The sequence below is a fragment of the Pelodiscus sinensis genome, chromosome 2 (assembly GCF_052426305.1).
Source record: "Pelodiscus sinensis isolate ZL-2025 chromosome 2, ASM5242630v1, whole genome shotgun sequence".
Taxonomy (NCBI): domain Eukaryota; kingdom Metazoa; phylum Chordata; order Testudines; family Trionychidae; genus Pelodiscus; species Pelodiscus sinensis.
In genome coordinates this window covers 239,292,728-239,312,426 of record NC_143053.1, presented here as the reverse complement: position 1 = coordinate 239,312,426, position 19,699 = coordinate 239,292,728, and the positions used below count along the sequence as shown (strand labels likewise).

The 19,699-nt window shown below is 45.8% G+C and overlaps 1 protein-coding gene across 1 annotated transcript in view; it reads right to left on the bottom strand.

Moving 5' to 3' along the window:
- The window catches only part of ADARB2 (adenosine deaminase RNA specific B2 (inactive)), a 469,731-nt gene that overhangs the window by 14,337 nt on the left and 435,695 nt on the right, over positions 1–19,699 (bottom strand). The window contains exons 7-8 of the mRNA XM_006111888.5: positions 19,295–19,463; positions 3,904–4,085 (exon numbers count right to left, since the gene is read on the bottom strand). Coding sequence (XP_006111950.2) covers positions 3,904–4,085; positions 19,295–19,463 — 351 coding nt within the window. The remainder of the gene's footprint in view (positions 1–3,903; positions 4,086–19,294; positions 19,464–19,699) is intronic.

The window sequence follows — 19,699 nt, the reverse complement described above, 5'->3', positions numbered from 1 at the left end:
TCACAGATTAAATGCAAGATAGTGTCTATTCAGTGTGGACGCTATCTTTCGGAAGAAGTTTTTTCAGACGATCTCTTCCAGAAAAACTTCTTTCAAAAGAAGCCTGCAGTCTAGACATAGTCTGACTCACAAACATAAATGTGCACTGGGCCAGTTACGATGCTTTACAGTGTAGAGCTAAACCCCTCCCAGTAGCATCAGGGCTGGCTGTGGTTATTTCCCCATGTTAGCATCTTATAATTTGTAATCACTTTTCAACATGCATGGGGATTCTTCGTACACAGGAAACTTCCACTGAGACTGATGGGCTTGATTCTGTTCTCATGTCCATTGGTGCAATCAGTGGAATGGTGATTGTGTAAAACTGATGTAATCACATACAAAATAAGTTCACGATGTTCACAATGACTGAAATTCACCCCTGTGCAAAGATCCAGCAAAAGTCCCTTGAGCTGCATCAGTCCCACTTAACCCTATTTTGAGGACTTAATTGGCTTAAGTGTGTGGTGGCCTTCTGCACAGGGGGAAACTTTCCCCACTAAAGGGAGAATATGCAGATAAATGGTTGTAGGAGCCATTCTAGTGTAGTCATTGATAAACAAGATTTATATAGTTATTAATGCCAGCTCAAACAAACTGATGAAATATGTATGGGGATTCCTTCAGGCCTGTATGTGGGGGTGATGGGGAGTGTGAAGGGTGCGAAAACATCCCCGTTGGTCCCCCAGGTAAGCATGCTCCAGCCAGCCAGGTAAAGGCTGGGGCTGATTTCCCCACTTACTTGGGGGACCATGGGGAGTTTATTCACACCCTTGCAGTCCACATTTACAAAAAAAGCCCCCCCCCCCACCAAATTCCTGTTTACGGGCCTGTCCTTATACCTTCTATATTTGTCTGTCTATGCTGAAGATTTATACAGTCAATGTTTGACAAGAGCCTAAGCAACTACCTCTGACCTGCTCACCCTGACAATACACACGCCGGCAGTACCAATCTAATGTGCTAAACCCACAGTGAGACAGCCAATTTCCCCGTTAGCTAAACTATCACTTCTTCAGGCTTAGCAAAGCTAATTTTATCTCAAGGACACATGTAAAATATAAAAGCTCAGCAAGAGGAATAAGAAATACATAAAATTTCCAGCAGCATTCGAGTGACTTAGGGCTTTAAGTCATTCCACAGAGGACAGTGTTGCAATGCCAGCAGAGACTCCTGGCAACTCATTTATACAGGCCAGAGACACCCCCTGGGTAGCTCAGTGCAACCTCTACAACAATCACAAGTCTCCTGTGTCCTAGGCGCCTGATTGAAGGGTCTGATCCTGCGAGGTGCTGAGAACCTCCAATTACCTCAAAGGGACTTGAAGGCACTCAGCAATTTGTAGGAAGCTGCCCATGCTTTTCAGGATAAGGCCCTAAGGAGCTTCAGAATAGTTGCGAATCCTGGTTGCCATCTGAGGCCCTGAGCAAAACTTCAATTAAATCAACTAGGGGGCTGTGCCTGCTGCTCGCTGCTCTCGCCAAGCCCCTTCTCACAGGGGGTAGGCGATTCTGTCTCTTCCCCTGCCAGCCTGGGTCCCTTCTACCTCCCTCTCCTGACAGCCTGGGCCCCTTCTCCTCCACACACTGCCACTGCAAGCCTCTTCTCCCTCCCCCACCATGCCAGCCCGGGTCCCTTCTCCCTCTTCCCTCCTCCCTCTAGGGTTACCGGGTAGACCCCGCCAAAAAAACGGACACACTTGATCATGGATGGTGGGGAGGGACCAGCCGGGGCTGGCCGGGAGGGGGGCGGGGCAGGAAGCAGAGCTGGTGGGGGGAGGGTCCGGTGGCCGCGGGGCTAGTCGGGAGGAGGGGGGGGACAGGAAGCAGAGCTGGGGGGGTGTGGGACTGGCCAGGAAGAACGGGGGGGACTGGGAGGAAGGGGGGCCGGGAAGCAGAGCTGGGGAGGGTCGGGGGCCATGGGGCTGGACGGGAGGAGAGGGGGCCAGAGGAAGGAGGGTGGGAAGTGGAGCTGGCAGTGGGGGGTGGGGTGCAGCCACTGACTGCAGCTGGAGTCCAAGGGGCTGCGCCCTCGGCAGGCACTCCCTCTAGTTGCTAGTAGAAGCTGGGTGGGGGGAGTGGCTGGGAGTCCCAGACCCTGCCCTGCCCCACGTGGCTTTTGCACGCAACCACAGGCTTCTAGCGCCAATTGTGGCCCTGCCTCCCAGTCACTCCCCCGCCCCCGCCAGGCTTCCATCCGGCGGCCAGCCGGGAATTCAGAAAATACCAGACATTGCACATGTCCCTATTTTCTGAATTTTTCTACCAGACAGATGGTGCAAATACCGGACTGTCCGGTAGAAAACCGGACACCTGGCAACCCTACGCTCCCTCCCACCAAGCTGGGCCTCTTCTCCCTCCCGTACTGTGCTAGCCCAGGCCCCTTCTCCCTCACCTACCATACCAGCCTGGACCCTTTCTTGCTCCACCAACCCTACTCCCCTCTCCCCCAAGCCGTGGCGTATGCCAGGCCCGGCTCTAACCCTGACAGCCAAGGAGGTGCAGGGGTGCCTTCCTGCCCTGTGTTGGGCGCAGGTAGTGCTGTGTGCATGTGGCATTCCAGGGCACTGCAGTCTGCTGAGGTGGGGAAAGCAGTAGCAGGGGACCCTGCTGTCCTGACCTCTCTCCTGTGTGGTCCCACCTGCACTGCTCCCTGCCTCAGCCCTGCCTGCAGAACCCAGGGCTGCCCATACACCCGCTGGCAGTAGAAGGGAAGAAGCAGACCGGTTAGTGTGGTGGCTTGGGAGTGCTCTGGTGATTGCGGTAAGTGTAACTGCTGGAGAGGGGGTGAGTCTCTGCGCGGACAGCTGGAGTCTGGGTGGTCGGGCACCGTGCTCTGGTACCCCAAGAGCCTGGTGGTGGGGGTGCTCCCAAGAGCCTGCTGCTGACACATAAACCTGACTGGGAGCCCTGCTTCTAGCGTCTGTCCCCAGGCTGCTGTCCCAAGCACCATACCCTCCCCCTTCCTCCGCCCCTGGGCTGTCATGGCTGCAATGTGGGGTCTTTTGGCTCCTGTACCATGGTTCTTGGTGTTGAAAGCCCTGTGACCTGGGGGTGGAGGAAGAGGAGTAAGGGCTTGGTTTTAAACAGCAATTCCAAGCAGCCAGGGGAAGCAGCGAGGTTGAGCTCGAACTGGGAGAAGGGGGAGAGGAGTGAGAGGGAGGAGTCAGGCGGGATGCAGAGTGACGTGATGGCTTCTTTTTTTAAAATATAGAGGGAGATGTGAGCTTTTCCATTGACATCACTGGGTTTGGGCCAGGCTCTGGCTAATAAGGATTTACAGCACAACTGGCTATGGGGGCTGCTGTGGCTACGGCCCACTACACCAAGCTTTCCGTTATAAGAGTTTAGGGCTTGAGCATTCAAGCACAAAGTAACTCCTGTGAGGTGCTAAGTGCACTCAACTCCCACTGATTTCAGTGGGAACTCCCGGCACGCTACACCCTGCTGGATTGGGCCCTTGATTCTGCACCCATTGCAGTCAATTGGAACTTTACTATTAGTTTCAATGGGTGCCAGATAAAACATATACACGTATTCAGGAACCCAGCCGATCAGTGAGAAAGACTGCATCACAACTATGCATCATGGCGGTCCCTATTGACAGTCTTTCCTACTGATTATCATTGGGAATAAATTGCTTCCCTGGGGATCTACTGTGTTAGTTGGATCATTTTTCTCCCGCTGTAGCTGGATGCTGTGTATTGCTATTGCTCAAAGGAGAATGAGAGGAAAACATGCAACATGGATGCAGGGAGGTCACATGGTGTAAACAAGTGCTAAGAAGTTAACTTTCCCGTTGATGACCAGCACAATTAGGGATAGGAAAGGTGATCGTTTGTCTTTCAAGCAGGTGTTTGCTTACCACTGAGGAGCAACTGATTATGCCGGTAGGAAGCTGGCAGCTGACCAATGTCTTCTATTCTATGGCTCATTACCCGGGAAAGGTGACCAGTGTGACAAAGGCTTCCCACAATAATGCTGTGCAAGTACGTGGGTTCAATGAAGTAACTGAGGAGAGCACCTTGTAACCCAAGAACGTTCCATCTGAAAAAGAAATACAGCAGTGATAAATTATACTGGGACAGAAACCAGCTGGTGAGAGACTGAGGAAAAAACCATCCACACATCGGTGAGGGTGACTTTTCCCATCTTTAGGATTTTGATTCCAGAAATAAACATTTAGGAACAGAGGCTCTACTTGGCTAAGTCCCCGTACGTTGCCCTCAATGGACTGCTGAGGAGTGCTTCACTGTGGAGAGATCTCTGGCTGTCATAAAGCTTCTCCTGCTATAGCATCAGATTGTGCCACGGCATGATGGGGCAAAAACAGGTGGCACTAGTGGCCCCTAGAATGGAAGCAGGAAGGTGGTTTAGGGTTAGTTATTCCTCACACTGCGACTCAGTTGTGCCAAGCATAGCAAAGCTGAAGATTTAGTTTGTTAGACATGAGCCCATTATTGCAGCTTTATGACAGTGCAACCTCACTGATTTCTAAGGAGTCCTTCCTGCATAAAGCTGAGCTACTTAGAGATGAATGAGGCCCATAGATTTTCTCACACTGGCCAACTAGTGGAAGGTGGAACTCTGCTGACTTACTAGAGTTATGTCTGACTTACACCAGAGCAAGTGAGAATCCCCAGGCTGGGCTTGGAATGTCTATTTCAAGTCCCCTTTGTATTTATTTTTAACACACATTTATGTGAATTTTAAAATTTTTGCTGGATAAAAATACCAACAATCTTATGTTAGAAATGGGGTTAAAGTGAACACAAAAGCATTTGAATTCCTTATTTGTTACTCGCTATTGGACAGATTTTGTTTGCTATTCCCTTCTTTAAGGAAATTTTGGCTGGCCAACCATAGGGCAGGCATTGGTGCCAGGTTTTGTAGGTGACCAATGCCACACAACATAGTTGTCACACCCAGTTTCCTGCAAACATCTCATAGGCTGATATTTGTTTGCACAGACTGTTTGCCATACAATTATAAAGAACAAACACCTTCATAAAAATCATAGTCTATTTCTGAACCAGAAAAAGGGCTACCTTTGTTAAGTAATTTATTCATAATGAATGGTTCGATGAGCTCTGATATATTCAGTCTGTGTGCACCTTTCCTTGATGCTGTCTCAGTATAGATACAAAAGAATGACGACGAAAACCTTAGGACCTTGCAACTACTAATGATTTTGAGCTCCTTACAATTGCTATAAGGATTAGTTGAAAGAGCTGCTCTGCATTTTAATATGCACAAACCATTTATAGAAAGCTAGTTACAAATAAGACTAACTCCAAACTCTAAATTCTCTAAAGGATATACAATTGGGGTGTGTCTAGACTACATGCCTCCTTCGACGGAGGCATGTAGATTAGCCAGATCGGAAGAGGGAAATGAAGCCGCGATTAAAATAATCGCGGCTTCATTTAAATTTAAATGGCTGCCCCGATCTGCCGATCAGCTGTTTGTCGGCAGATCGGAGCAGTCTGGACACGATGCCCCGACAAAGAAGCCTTTCTTCATCGGCACAGGTAAGCCTCGTGAAACCAGGTTTACCTGTGCCGACGAAGAAAGGCTTCTTTGTCGGGGCATCGCGTCCAGACTGCTCCGATCTGCCGACAAACAGCTGATCGGCAGATCGGGGCAGCCATTTAAATTTAAATGAAGCTGCGATTATTTTAATCGCGGCTTCATTTCCCTCTTCCGATCTGGCTAATCTACATGCCTCCGTCGAAGGAGGCATGTAGTCTAGACACACCCTTGGAGAAAAAGCAGAAAGCAGAAAAAGGGGAAAAAGAGATTTCAAGATACAGCTATCTTCACTTGCAAACCTCAGGTTCTGTCTAGCTCAGTGCCAGTTTAAAAGGAAATATTTTCCCTTCCTAAATTAACACAAATTTTTTTTCCTGAACTTAAGTGACACTTATAATATAGTTGAAAGCTTTTCACCTTGATCTGGGCAGTATTGAGCTCAGGAGTCCAAATTAGAAGCTCTTTTGAAAAATGTACTTTTGGGGAGTGCATTTTGGCTTATAAAGCTAAAACACTGACAGCATTTGGAGATGCAGAGCTGAATGAAAAAAAGGTTAGAGATGTCTGCTACTTGAGGCAACATCCAGTGGTTACCATGCTAAATAATGTGTTTAAAGCACAATCTCCATCAGCAGCAAGCATTATGTAGCTAATTTCTTACATCATTGTTCTTTTCATTAATTAACATTTCTCAACCGTTAGTGCAATTATTGCAGTGCCTCTGTGCTGTATGTCTCTTTTCATGATTAATAAGGAGTCATTATATTTCCCTTTCCTGAAGCAGTCAATTAACACGGAATACTTTCCATTAATTACGGAATGTTTAAAACCAGCATGCTGTACCTGGAGAGCAATCTGCTCAAGGAACCTGTGACACCAATTGCTTTAAAAAGTTCTCTTTAAATTTTATTCCAAAAACACAAGCAATTTAGCTGGCTATATTAATTTGCCTCAGAAGCAGGGCTGTGAATGAGAAACATCTTTTAATCTCATGCAAGAAAAGGCAGCCATCTGGCTGCTGAGGATTTCTGAGTGCGACTTTCCCTCTCTCCCTCTATAAATGCAGGTCATTAAAGTAATGTGTTCATCTACATAAAACTCAAATGGAATATAAAAGGTAATATTTATATACAAACAATTTAGTCCCACAATTTAAACAGTCATTGGTTTTATGAAACATTTACTTTAGTCTATCAGATTTGCATAACTTCATTTGAGGAAAAAAAGTGTGGTCATTTCTGCAAATAATGTCACTTTTAAAGGAAGGGACTATTTGAATGCATATCTTATTGCAATGCAAAATTAATAATGCAAGCTTAGGAAATAGAGGAGAGTTCAGTTAACAACACTAAATTCAGAATTGGCTCCCAAGCAGAGTAAAAATATTAGACAGCAACTCAGCCTTCCAAATGGACACATGTGCAAGTGTCATTCTCAATATATGACATTTTCTTTTACAACCCTCCCTTCAAATTCTCCCCTCCCCCATATATTGTTTGAAAAGGGAAGAGAAAAGCAGCTAAACAGAAAAATAACATACGTTCTGCAAGACTGAAATTTCAGTTGTATGCCTAACATAAGTAGATTATCTGGGTCTTATTTAATAAAATAGGTGAGTGAGATCATATAACAAGTGAGATAGTACCGATCATTATTTACATTAAATAATCCACCTGTAGCATCTTTACAGAGATTTATATGGCTAATTCTGATCTCTTTGACACCCTTGATATGAATGACTAAGTCTATGAAGTCAGTGGAATTACATCAATGGAAAACGTGCATAAGTGTGACCACATCAGCCCTTTGTGTTCAAAGCTTTGTATAATCATTCACTAATTCTCACAATGATCCTGAGAGGCGGAGCAATATAATTATCTACATGTTATTTGCTCAGGTCCCCAGAACTGTATAAAGTAAGATTAGGTTAGAGTTGGGATTGGGATTAGAATTCAGGGCTTCCCCTGTCCCAGTGTTGTACTTGCTCCACCTGACACCTGCTCCACTCTCCCACCCAACCAAGATGGACCTTGATTTATATATAACTAAATTCACAGAAAGAAGGGGGAAAGCAGCCAAAGGAACGAAGGAAAAGATTCAGAGAAACACTTGTGCTTGAAATGGAAAAACAATGTAAATTTATTATCCTAGAACTGAAGTCCTTTCAGAATATCACCTACAGCAGAAGTGGGCAAGAGGCAGCTAGAAGGCTGGATCAGGCTCACAGCCATTTTGTTGGCACCCTTACTACGCAGCAGCTCACACTGTTTTAAACATCTGGCTGCGAATTGCTCTGCAAGCTGGGGAGGAACGGGACAAATCACACACTGTCCCCATCCCTAGCAAAATCCCTCAGCTCCCATTGGCTAGTTTCCAGCCAATAGGAAGTGAGAAATTTTGCTGAAGTTGGGGAAGAGCAAATTCTCCTTCTTCCCTTCCTCTCCCCTTCCATTGCTGGAGCAAAGCCACGTGGAGAAGCCAGCCCAACAGACAGGCATGGAACCTGTCTCAGGTTCCTGCTGGGCTGCTGGCTGGGCAGCACCTAGATAATCGCCTCCCAGCCACAGCCTGCCCCCCCAGCTTCCTGCCCCAGGTCACCAGCCTGTCTCCTTCCAAGACCCTACACACTCTTCTCCCCACTCCCAGGCCAGAATCCTCTCCTACACACATATCCCATCCTGGACCCTGCACCCCAAGCCACTGCTCCAGATCATAACCCCCTCCTCCATCCAAACTCCCTTTCAGACCCCACATCACTTCCTGCACCCCAGTCCTCTATCCTGCTCCTTTTTGCACCCCACCCATCAACCCAGACCCTGCGCTCCCTCCATAGAAATGCTCTCTCCATTCCAAAATCTCAGCGTGGCACACACATTAAAAACTATTGCCCACCCTGACCTACAGACTGTGCCATGGAGGAGAGGGGGACCAGATAATGGACGTACTCCCCTAGCCAGGCAGTTCTTGAGAGGTTTCCAGTGCCAGCTCCCATAAGAACTATTAAGTTAGTTAGAGCCATTTTCAGAGTGAGTACACTCAGATGATCTCATGTTTTTCAGGCTTGCTGTCTCGGCCAGTCTAAGCTGAGGATTGATTTAGCTTGTACAGGTTGGACTTCCCTGGTCTGACAGCCTAAGGACCTGAGTGGTCCCGGATGAGGGATTTTGCCGTCCCAGGAGTGGTCATTTCTAAACCCCTGCTACTGGCCCCCCAGATCTGGACAGGTCACAGGCCCCACTTCTCTGCTGGTCTCCGTTCCCCTTTGCCTGCCACAGTGGGCAGCTCAGCTCCCAGCGTGGTGCGCTCCAGCCCCCACAGTGGGCAGCCCCGCTGAGCAGTCCCGTTGTGGTGCTCCAGGCAGCCCACGTGCGTGGAGCTGGGATTTTAGCCCCAGTGGCAGCTCGCTGCAAGTAGCCCTTAGCCCTGCCAGCCTGCAGGGCTCCTAGGCACCAGTGCTCCACAGGGACTCGCTGGTCCTGGAAAATTCGTGGTCCTGCTGGACCACAGATGTTGCCAGACCAGAGAGTCCTGGTTTACAGAGGTTCAACCTGTATTAGCTTTCCATTAGCTTTTACAAGGGCTGGATCGGGGCCTTCACTTGTTCTAACACCTCCCAGTACATACTCACCTGCCCATGGAAAGCTTGGTGTTTCTTTTTCAAAATGCTGGGGAATGGGAACTAGATTGTAATGGGGCTGCAATGGAATCATAATGAGGTAAGGAACTTTTCAGCTGTTGGTCATGGGTTCAGATCAATGCCTTGATAGCAGTGACCAAATCATCACCTGATGGCTGTTCACTGACTGATGCTGCTGACTCCCAAGTCCACAGGACAAAAATCAGCACTAATTTGCACCCTGTCTGACAGTCTCAGCACAGATCCCACAGCAAAGATGAAACTATGCTCCAACCTCCCAGTTCAGCAGAGCATTTATCTCTGTGCTTAAGTTTATTCCTATTCAGCAGAGCACCATTACTATAAGCACCTGCTTAAGTCCCACTGAAGTCACTAGGGGGGTAAAGTTGAGTGTTGTACAGACTAGGGATGGACTTCTGCATTAGGGCTCTTGAGCACTCCCATCTCTGCCAGGTCAGAGCAGAGGCACGTTGGTGTGAAGTTTGTGTTGCTCTAACTTGTGCCGTGTCTGTTCTGTGGCTAAGGAGAGGACCTCATGCTGGAGGGCAGCCAACCCATTATGAGGCCAATATTCAAATGACAAGTGTCTGGGAGAAGCCTCTTGCTTGTAAACTCCCTATTCTGGCTATTACATATTTATAGTACACTTGGTTTTAATAACCAGCGCAGTTCTCTGGTAATTAAATACCTACAGGATTACTTATAGGAAAATTGCAAGGAGTGAGTCTAGTCTGAGTGGCAGTAAAATATCAATAGCAATGTTTATTTCAGAAGAAGCCTTTTCTATGTTGTCTATTGTAGGTGCATGAAAGTAGCGTGTTCCCATCTGTAACAAAGTGCTTGCTTCAAATATAGCTTTTACAAATAGAATTATTATTCAGAGGAAACGTAGTGTTACATTTCAAGCCCTCCACACAGCAAAGTGACTTTCCTTCCTAAGAAGAAATATAGCAGATCATTTTGAGTTTTTCTAATTGTGCAAGATATTTAAAGGCTGTTTTCAAGGGCACACCTCCCAGATGATTTATACTCTGTACACGTCTTAATAACCTTTCCAGTAAGAAAACCAACCCACTGCTCACATAGTCATAGATTTAAAAAAAATCAACTTCAGCAAAGAGGATCAATAAAACCAAATGTCCCCCCTGAGCTTAAACTGGGGAGCTTTCTGTCCATAGGGCTTTTGCTCAAGCCCGTTCGTTCAAGTCACTTATATTACTGCAGTGATCACAGAGACAAAATTCCATGTCCAGTTTCCAATAATCCTTAAACAAATATATGTTGCCTGTTTGCCAATCACTGAAATGCCAGAGATGAATTGGAAGGGATCTTGGAGCAGGCAGCTTTTCTTTAATTAGATGACATACTCTCCTTGCTCAGAGGAAATCATAACTATGTGGCAACTCTGACAACTGCAACAGAACTTTTTGCATGTGGTTATGCCAGTCAGTTACAAACAGAAAATTCTTGAAAATCTACTTGTAAATGATAATTACCTCAGAATCCTCATCACCCTTGTGATATAAGTGGCAAACTGGGATAGGAGCTTGCTGAAGCACCTTCATTGAAAGCATGCTGTTGTATAAGCTGACCCAACCAGAGTAGGTGTAACTTCACATCCATTATCATTAGTGTATATAAGGATAATGTTTTATATTTGTATAAAGGGTCTTAATGTGCTTCAGATACACTAGGCACACAGCTTTGTCAATAAAATATGGCCAGTGCTGGATGGAGAGAGTGATAGTAGTTCATTGAGGAAATGCTCCCCAACTACTCTCCTCAGGGGCGGATGAGAGTTTTGCAGGGCCCAGGACAGCACAATTTCATGGGCCCCCCTTTGGAGAAAAAATAAAAAAAGGCATCTCCCCTGTGCCCACCCCTCCAGTAGACCCATTCTGATCATGTGAGCTACCCCTCCTCATCCACTCTCCTAACACCTCCCTTTACACACCTGCCCTGCCTCTCTCCTCTGGTGTTGGTCCCTCCCCTGCAGGTGTCTGCCCTTCTGCTTCACCCCCAGAATCCCCTGGCACCTGCACCCTCCCTTAGCCCTGCACCCTCCTGGTGCCTCCCCTTCCCTCACTGCCCCTGCACCCTTTGCCCTCTTTTTCCCTGATGCCCACCCCCTCACCACCCTCTGCTCCCATTACCCTCATGCCCCCATGCCCTCACACATACCTCGCTCCATCCCCGCCTTCCTCATGCCCACCCCTCCTTTCAAGCCTTAACCCAGCACCTCCCCCTCTCCCCTTTAGCCTCCAATGCCCTTACCCTTTCTCTCCCAGCATCACCCTGTCCCCCCTCCCACTGACATTTTCCCTCCTGCCCTTTTCCTCATTGTCTCCACTTTGCCCCCTGGCATTTGTCTCTTCTCCACCCTGTCCCCTGGTGCCTTCCCCTTTCTTCTCCTGACCTGCCCCCCTCCCCTCAGCACAAGCCCCTTCCTGTGCCATCCACATTCTGCCTTCCAGTTTTCAGAGCAGCCACGACCCTGGCCCAGGCTCCAGACCACGTGCCGAACCGAGCGGTGCAACACTGGGCTGCGTGGTTTTAAAGTCCCTGGCCATGACATCACGCCACGCCCAGGCGTCTCTGCTCTCAGTTGTTGCGCGGTGTTTCAGCACACCGCACATGCGCTCCTTTGGCCCCACATGGCCCGTACTGGCTGGCGCCGGGGAATTTAAAGTGCAGGGCTGCGGCAACCTGTCACAATCCCCCTCCTCCTCCAGCAGCTGTTAGCCGGCCCTTTGGCGGACGGCCCACCTGGAAATTCCCGGTATCTTGCCAGGCCAGGCCACCCCTGGTGCTGGCACGGGGCCTATTGAAGCGCGGGGCTCAGGGCAGCCGCCCCGCTCGCCCTGCCCTATATCTGCCGCTGACTCTCCTTATTCACTGATTGATCCCCCTACCACCATGGCTTTTTTTTTATCCTCCTCTGATGCTTTGTGCTCTTGGCCCCCCTCTCCTTCTGCACTCTTCCCTCTTAAACTCTGTCCCTTCCCCTTGCTGCTGAAATTAAAAGAGACACATTCCAAACATGAAACTATTGTGGCTTCAGATTGTTAATTTACTCCTTCCCCTCTCCCCCAAGCAAATCCACATAATAGAGCTATGTGCGGGAGAAGGGAAACCAAGAAGATGAGGTTGTGTGGCTCTGAAGCGACAAAGTGTGATCATGATGAAGAAACTGCTGCTCTCATATACCTGCTCTGTTCAGCGGGGAGAGCAGAACAGCAGGGGGCACATGTGAGTTGAGAAAAATGTGTTATGTTCTAACTCTCTAGGGCTACGTCTAGATTGGCATGATTTTCCGCAAATGCTTTTAATGGAAAAGTTTTCCGTTAAAAGCATTTGCGGTAAAGAGTGTCTAGATTGGCAGGACGCTTTTCCGGAAAAGCACTTTTGCGCAAAAGCATTCGTGGCCAATCTAGACGCGCTTTTGTGCAAAAAAGCCCCGATAGCCATTTTCGCGATCAGGGCTTTTTTGCAGAAAACAATACTGTGCTGTTTACACTGGCCCTCTTGCGCAAATGATTTGCGCAAGAGGGCTTTTTCCTGAACAGGAGCAGCACAGTATTTCCACAAGAATACTGACAATCTTACATGAGATCGTCAGTGTTCTTGCGGAAATTCAAATGGCCAGTGTAGACAGCTGGCAAGTTTTTCCGCAAAAGCAGATGATTTTGCGGAAAAACTTGCCAGTCTAGACACAGCCTACATGTTTTGTTACTCTTTAAAATACTACTAGACTATTTGTTGTTTTTTAAGTTTTTCCTGTTACAGACTAACTCGGCTACCCCTCTGAACCATATAAATTGTCACTCATAGTGATCCATATTCAGCAGAGTATCTACCATCTTCCTGTTTACATGACTATTTAGCTACTATTTGTCTGGAAACTGGAACTAGTGCATTAGTTTTTGATCAGTATCTTCACAGTGTGACAAGTGTGCATGTGCATTCACGTTTGTATTTTTTTTCTGGACTATCCTTTGTCATGAAAGACTGAAGTTGAATTCTCAGTCACACAGATGGGGTTAAGAGTGAGAATTACAAGTTGACTGTGTTGTGTGCACAAATGATCTCTAACTGAAGATCTAACTGTAATTGGTTTTCATTTACGTTAATATGCAGCTTTTGAAGTAGCTTATTTTAAGAGTTACCTTGCCAGGCTCAGTTTTCTGTTAATAGTGTTTCTGGTCGACAGGCTAACCCTAAAATAGATCTAAAAAAGTGAAGCTCTGTCACTGACTTTTGGTTTAGCATTTTTCTATGGTACATTTAAACACAGCTTAATTTGTCCAAATCACTTTGTAAAGTTCTATTTTGGCTCCCTATTGCTAAATCCTTATGCTGTTCTTTAAAACCACTCTTATCTTACCCTATTATGAATGCCTCCCTCAATAGCTATTCAGATCTATTCACTAGCAATGGGCCAGAAGGACCCTTGAATCTTAGCCAGGGAACAAGAATAGATTATTTGACAATGGCAAACATGAAGTTTGGAGGCACTCTGCTGCTATTCATGTCATTGTACGGGTGAGGTATAATTCAGATGTTATAAATCTCATTTAGCCCCTGGGTTTAACTTTGGTGTCTTTTTGAAATAGTAGGTAACTGCTCAATGGGTAACGTGGTGGCACAAAAATACAGCCTTATAGAGCTGTCCTTCTGAGGTAGCTTTTTTAGAGAAAACAATTATAAAAACGGTTTATGGTCTAAAGTCCAGAGTGAGTGCAATGTGGGATGTATCTGGCTGGTATTTACTCCTACGCCTGTGCTAGAAACTCTGTGGTTCAATTGGGAATGTCCCTCAAACCTCCCACAAGTGGTCTGCCAGGAGATCCTCTTGTCCAAAGGATATTTCTGAATGAGGCTAGAAGCCAGGGCCCCTGCATTGTGTCCTGACCTGACCATTTCTCAACATAGCCTCATTCCAACCAAGTAATCTTTGCCAGGAATAGAGACACTCTAAGCTGCTGGGGATGGGGAGGAGGCCTGTGGGCAGCTCGAAGAGGGGTGTACAATTAACACTGCTCTGAAATATGATGGCAGAACTGTTCGGAGTGAAAGACAGTATGTTGCACAATGTGTATAGTCAGATTTTCAGAAGATCTCAACTCCCATAGTTGGGGCCAGATGTTCAAAAGAGCTTAGCATTAAGCATATAGAGCAGATTTTCAAAGGTGTGTATGTGCTTGATGAGATTTTCAGAGGCACCTCGGCGCTTAACACCCTTTGAGATGAATGGGAGTTAGGTACCCAGGTGCTTCTGAAAATAGCATGGGGCTGCAGATTTTGTAAATGATGAAAATACCAAATATGCAGACAGATGGGTGCAAAAATGTATGACAATGTATCTAAGACAGACCCCAAAATTGTACTGATCCCTGTAAATTGCTGTTATGCATAAAAGTTGGGACATTGGCTTTCAGCTACTGTTCTGCAGTGGGGTATTTTGAGCCACCTCAAAATACTCATGAGATGGCTCTGGCAAGGGCTGTGCCTGTCGCTCCCAGAAGACTCAGCCAGAATGGAAGAAGGGTGTTACCACCAAGGCCATCCTTACTAGTGCAGGTGCCCGATGCCCCTCAGCAATGACACCTCCTCCATTTGGGGGGAGTGCACACTTTGCAGGGGTGGGGGAAGGTATGGGGGAAGACGTGGTAGGGTTGCCAACTCTCTTGCACTGGACACCATTGCTGCAAATGGCATCTGGTCCATCTGATCGGGAGAGCTGTCCACCCTAGGCAGGAGCAGGGCAGGGTGGAGGCTCACCTGACAGGCTCAGGGAAGCACGAGTGGTGAGGAGCAGCACATACGGAGGCTAGAGGAGCAGAGTTGGCCACTGCAGCCAGCCAGAGAAAACTGACACATTTAAGAAGAAATTGCCACTGGCTGCACAGCTGCCCTCTGTTCCTCCTGAGCCCTCTGTCCTGTGCTCACACCATTCACTGCTGCCTGGTAAGTGGGGTTTGGGCCCAGTCACAGGGAGGGCAGGGAATGGAGCTGGTCACAGGAGCTGGCACGGAGAATGCAGGTGAGTGGGGGGCAGCTGAGGCTGGGGAGGGGAACCATGACATCCCCAGTTCCCTCCCTGGGATCCCTCCTTAAGGACCCGATCAATGCTGGGTCAATGTGTAGTAATAAATAAATCTGATTAACCCATGTTCTGCTTGTGGCTATCTTATAAGCAGGAAAGAACATAATTTGTTGCTCAGTAATGCTTTCCATCGCCAGGATCTTTGATATGCTGGTACTAAGTTCCTCTGCAGCCAGTGCAAATTAATACATATTTTAGCAGCTACTAGCAAGGTTCTCGATGGGGAACATTCTCTAATAGCCTAATTCTCCTGAGGGGCTTTTCCAAGCAATATAATCAAAGGAGTATAAGAGAGATTTTTGTCAAACATATTATTTATACAAACAAGGGTTCATTTTCGGAAGTTTTTTTTTTACTGTAGGGCAAGTCCAGATAATGTGCACATAGGTTTCTGTGTCACCGCAGTCCCTGCAGTCATTGGGGATTGAGCTGTTTACAGTTTATGGTGAATATTTGGAGTTCAGAAGTGTTGAATAATAACCTTCTGCAGAGGAGGAGTGTAAAGAAGACATTAAACCAATGTTCTTCTCATTCCCTGGATTTCTTTCCCAGCTGTGGAGTAAGCAGTCTTGGAGGAATGCAAAGGTGGGGTTAAGCTATATTTGCCCTGCCCCCTTGCTGATCCTGCCCAGCGTGAACAGAACTTAGGTTTTTGGAGATTATGAGACTTTTTTTGGTATATGGTTCTTTCCTTTAGCACCTTCACCTCTTCCTTCAAATGTGCCATTTATAATGTCCCCCAGCATTCTTTTGACTCCATTTGTCTTTCTCAGTAGCACCCTTCTCCCCTTCTTCCATTCACCTCCGCAATCTCTTCTTCATTAACCTCAATGTTCCTTCCTTCCCTCTGAATCCTGATGACTGATACCTACCCTCTTTACCCCACTGACTTTACTCTCTCCACAGCCAAGGGTGTAAACCTTCGATACCTCCTTTCCATCTCCATCCTTCTTCATCTGTCCTCTTTCTTTGCTATGGTTGATCATGCCCTCCTTTAGAGGCTTTGACTGTTACTTGGCTTTAGAGGTGTAGTGCCCTTTTGAACTTCTTTTTTTCTCCGTATTGCCACCACATTGCTCCTCTCAATCTTCCTTACCTATTGTTTTGCCTCCTGTACCCCTGGCTTTATGAGTCATCCAAATTCTGACATAGCTTCTCTGCATGCCCAATGTCACCTCTCTGACTCAGCTTCTCTTCATATCCTTTGTCACCACACTTCCCCTTTTCTGGCTTCTCCTTACCTTCCACATCCAATTCTGCGTTCACACCCTCAGCTTCAAAATTCTTCACAATAGATCATTATCCTGTCTCTATGCTGTACCCTCTTTTCACTCCTCTCTTGTTTTATTTGCTTCACCCAAACCTCATAGCTTTCTCCTCCAATGTTTCCTTCTTGCACTCTTGCTGAAGGACTTCCTTCCAATCAGCCCTGTATGCACTGAAAATCCCTTCCTCACCCATCTACCAGGCTTCTAAACTTTCCTTAACTGAGTGCTTCCTTAAAACAGACATGTTCTATGAAGGCTGACCTTCAGAGATGGTGTCACATCACATGTAAATCTCATTACTTTGAAAACACCTGCTGTATAGACCACAACATTGAGGTATTATTGAGGTTACCTTTGTTTTCTTTTATCCCTACCTACAATGTTTGTAATTGTCACTCATCTAGTTACACCTTTGTTTAGCTTGTCAGAGCAGGGTATACTGTGTTTTGTCTGTTTAGTGTCATGCACATTTACAGAGCTGTAGAAATAAATAATAACAATAGCAACAATTAGAGCACAGCAAGGAGGAGGCTGTAAATTTTCTTTTGATAATATAAGAATATTACATGGCACTCTGTAATACTCCTTTAAAGTTTTAATGCCATTCAGTTACATGGTAACGATCAGGTTCACGGAGATGTAGCAGGATTCACTGAAAGGGCTAAACAGATATAATATTGGATAAAAGAACATGTATCTGGAGAAAACTCAGCTTCCGAGAGTCTATATTAAAATTGACATTCCCATCAATAACAAATATAATACTGCTTGCAGAGCTGATATTTAATTTACTGTCTATTGACATTCAAAACCACAGAGACTACAAAATTTCAATTCAGAAACTTTAACTTGTTTAGTATTTGTAGTCTGTCTAGGTCTGGATTTAGAAAGCCCAGTTGTAGCTGAAAGTGGGAGAGTTCTGCTGGAACTCTCAGCTTTGAGTTTGCTTTTATCTCTTTCCAAATACATGAACATATTACAGAAGAGACTGTCTTTTCTTCACCACACAAACCAAAGTTATTTAGTGACCATTCTATCTATCACAGAGTGAATATTTAGATGTATTATCATTTGTTTTCTTAGCACTCCAATTTTATGATTGGATCAGCTCTACCATTCTTGGCCAAATTCTGTTCTCAACTGTGTACTGTACATCCTTACTGACTTCAGCAGGATTTCATAGGAAAAGCTCAGAGCAGAATTTGGGCAAGTGCATTAAGCAGTAGTATTTTTCTAGCACTGTGCTGATTTTGGCCCTTGACATTCATGGTCAAATCCTCTGCCGATGTAATTCCATTGAGGTCATATGCATAAAATGGCAGCAGAGAATTTAGCCCATGTTTACATTTCTTATAACAGTGATGCATTGTATTTTACAAGGAGAGAGGTATGTATTTTTAATATACATAGTATACATAACACACGAGCATCTATACACATATATATTTATATATAGCAGGCCCATACACAGGGAGTGTGTGTGAAGGGTGCAAATGCATCTTTCCATGGTCCTCCAAATAAGAATGAGGCTGGGGTAGCACATTTCTCTAGCCTCCCTTCCCTATGTTTCAGTCAGCTGGGGGAAGGCTGGGGCTGATTCCCATCCCCCCTCCTATCCCTGGAGCGAAACCAGGGGGCGGGGCTGGGCCACCGTGTCAGGGGCAGGGCCACCACCAGCCCCTCCCATGCCTTGCACCCTCCACCCCCCAGAAGTTCCTGAGTACAGGCCAGTATATTTACATATGTGTATGTGTATTAAATATGTATACACAGAGTGGCTGCCATTTAAAATAATCAATACATGCTAATAGTACCCTAGACTTAGCATGGGAAGTAGCTATGATATCTCATATGCCACGATGGAATATTTGTTGGCAAATGTTGAGTTTTTAATGGGAACTGTTCTATATTAAGAAATATAAATAGAAGGCCCTGCTTGAATTGAGGATGATTGTTATTCAGTAATAAAGTCCATTATTACTTTTCTGTGATTTTACACTGTTTATCACTCAGGGTTGAGAGCAGGGGCTTATGCTGTTACTGCGTAGAGCTCCCACTTCAGCCCTGTTCAAAGCTCTTGTAAAAACAGCAGTGGAACCCTAAAAGTGTGGAATCCGCAATGTCTATAATATCATAAGTTAAGTAGTGACTTAGTAAATATGCATTTTATTTACTGAGTATAGCTAGCAAATAAACAAAAATCCCATCATAGTTACCGAGGCAAAGAGATCACTTTTCATGATTAATTCATCAGAAGGCTTTCTATTATGGTGATGACATCAGAGCTTTGAAATTACATTTTTGAAACTATAAATATTTTTGCCATTTACAGAACTTTATGCAATAGGATGCAAATGAACTAAGTTTATTTGAATCATGATTGGTTTATCACTTCAGAGATAAATCATCCAATAATGTTGAATTTGCAAACAGAAATTCGATTGGTGAGAATGCCGCAAAAGAGGTTTTATGTTTTTTGTCATACTTTAAAGAGCAGCTAATGACCCACAGAGAATTTTGGGGGAAAATATTCTATTTCTATTCCATCCTATTTATATGCCTTAAATTTACATGCAAACTGGGTCATTCTTTCCTTAGGGTTTATCAGCACCTGCTATTTATTCTCCACCAGTAGTCATAGTCCTCTGTGACATCAACCTCATTTCCACACAGCATCCAGTTTTATAGTGTATAAATTAGATGCTCACATTACCTGGCAATTTTGTCTGTGCAGGACATTGTGACTAGCTGCTCTCCCAACAACACCCCGTCCCATGTCTGAACTGCATTATGGCATCGGACAGGGATGGTTCCTTCTCCAGATTCAATCTTCGTTCGTAGATGTCCTCGGTACTTTCTTACTATGTGCTTGGTACTGTTCACTGGGTCAGAAAAAAGTAATGACAGAAAGACAATAATTAAATGTTTACACAATTGTCTCCTGAGATGAATAAAAATGTCTGTGATACCTCAACTCGCATCATGGAACCTCACCTGAGATCCTTTAAATCAAACAGGAAATTGAATAAGGTTGCAGCCCATGAAAAGCTGTGATAGACAGGAGGGCTGGCCAGCACCCAGTAACTAAGGGTATGTCTACACTACCACCCTAGTTCGA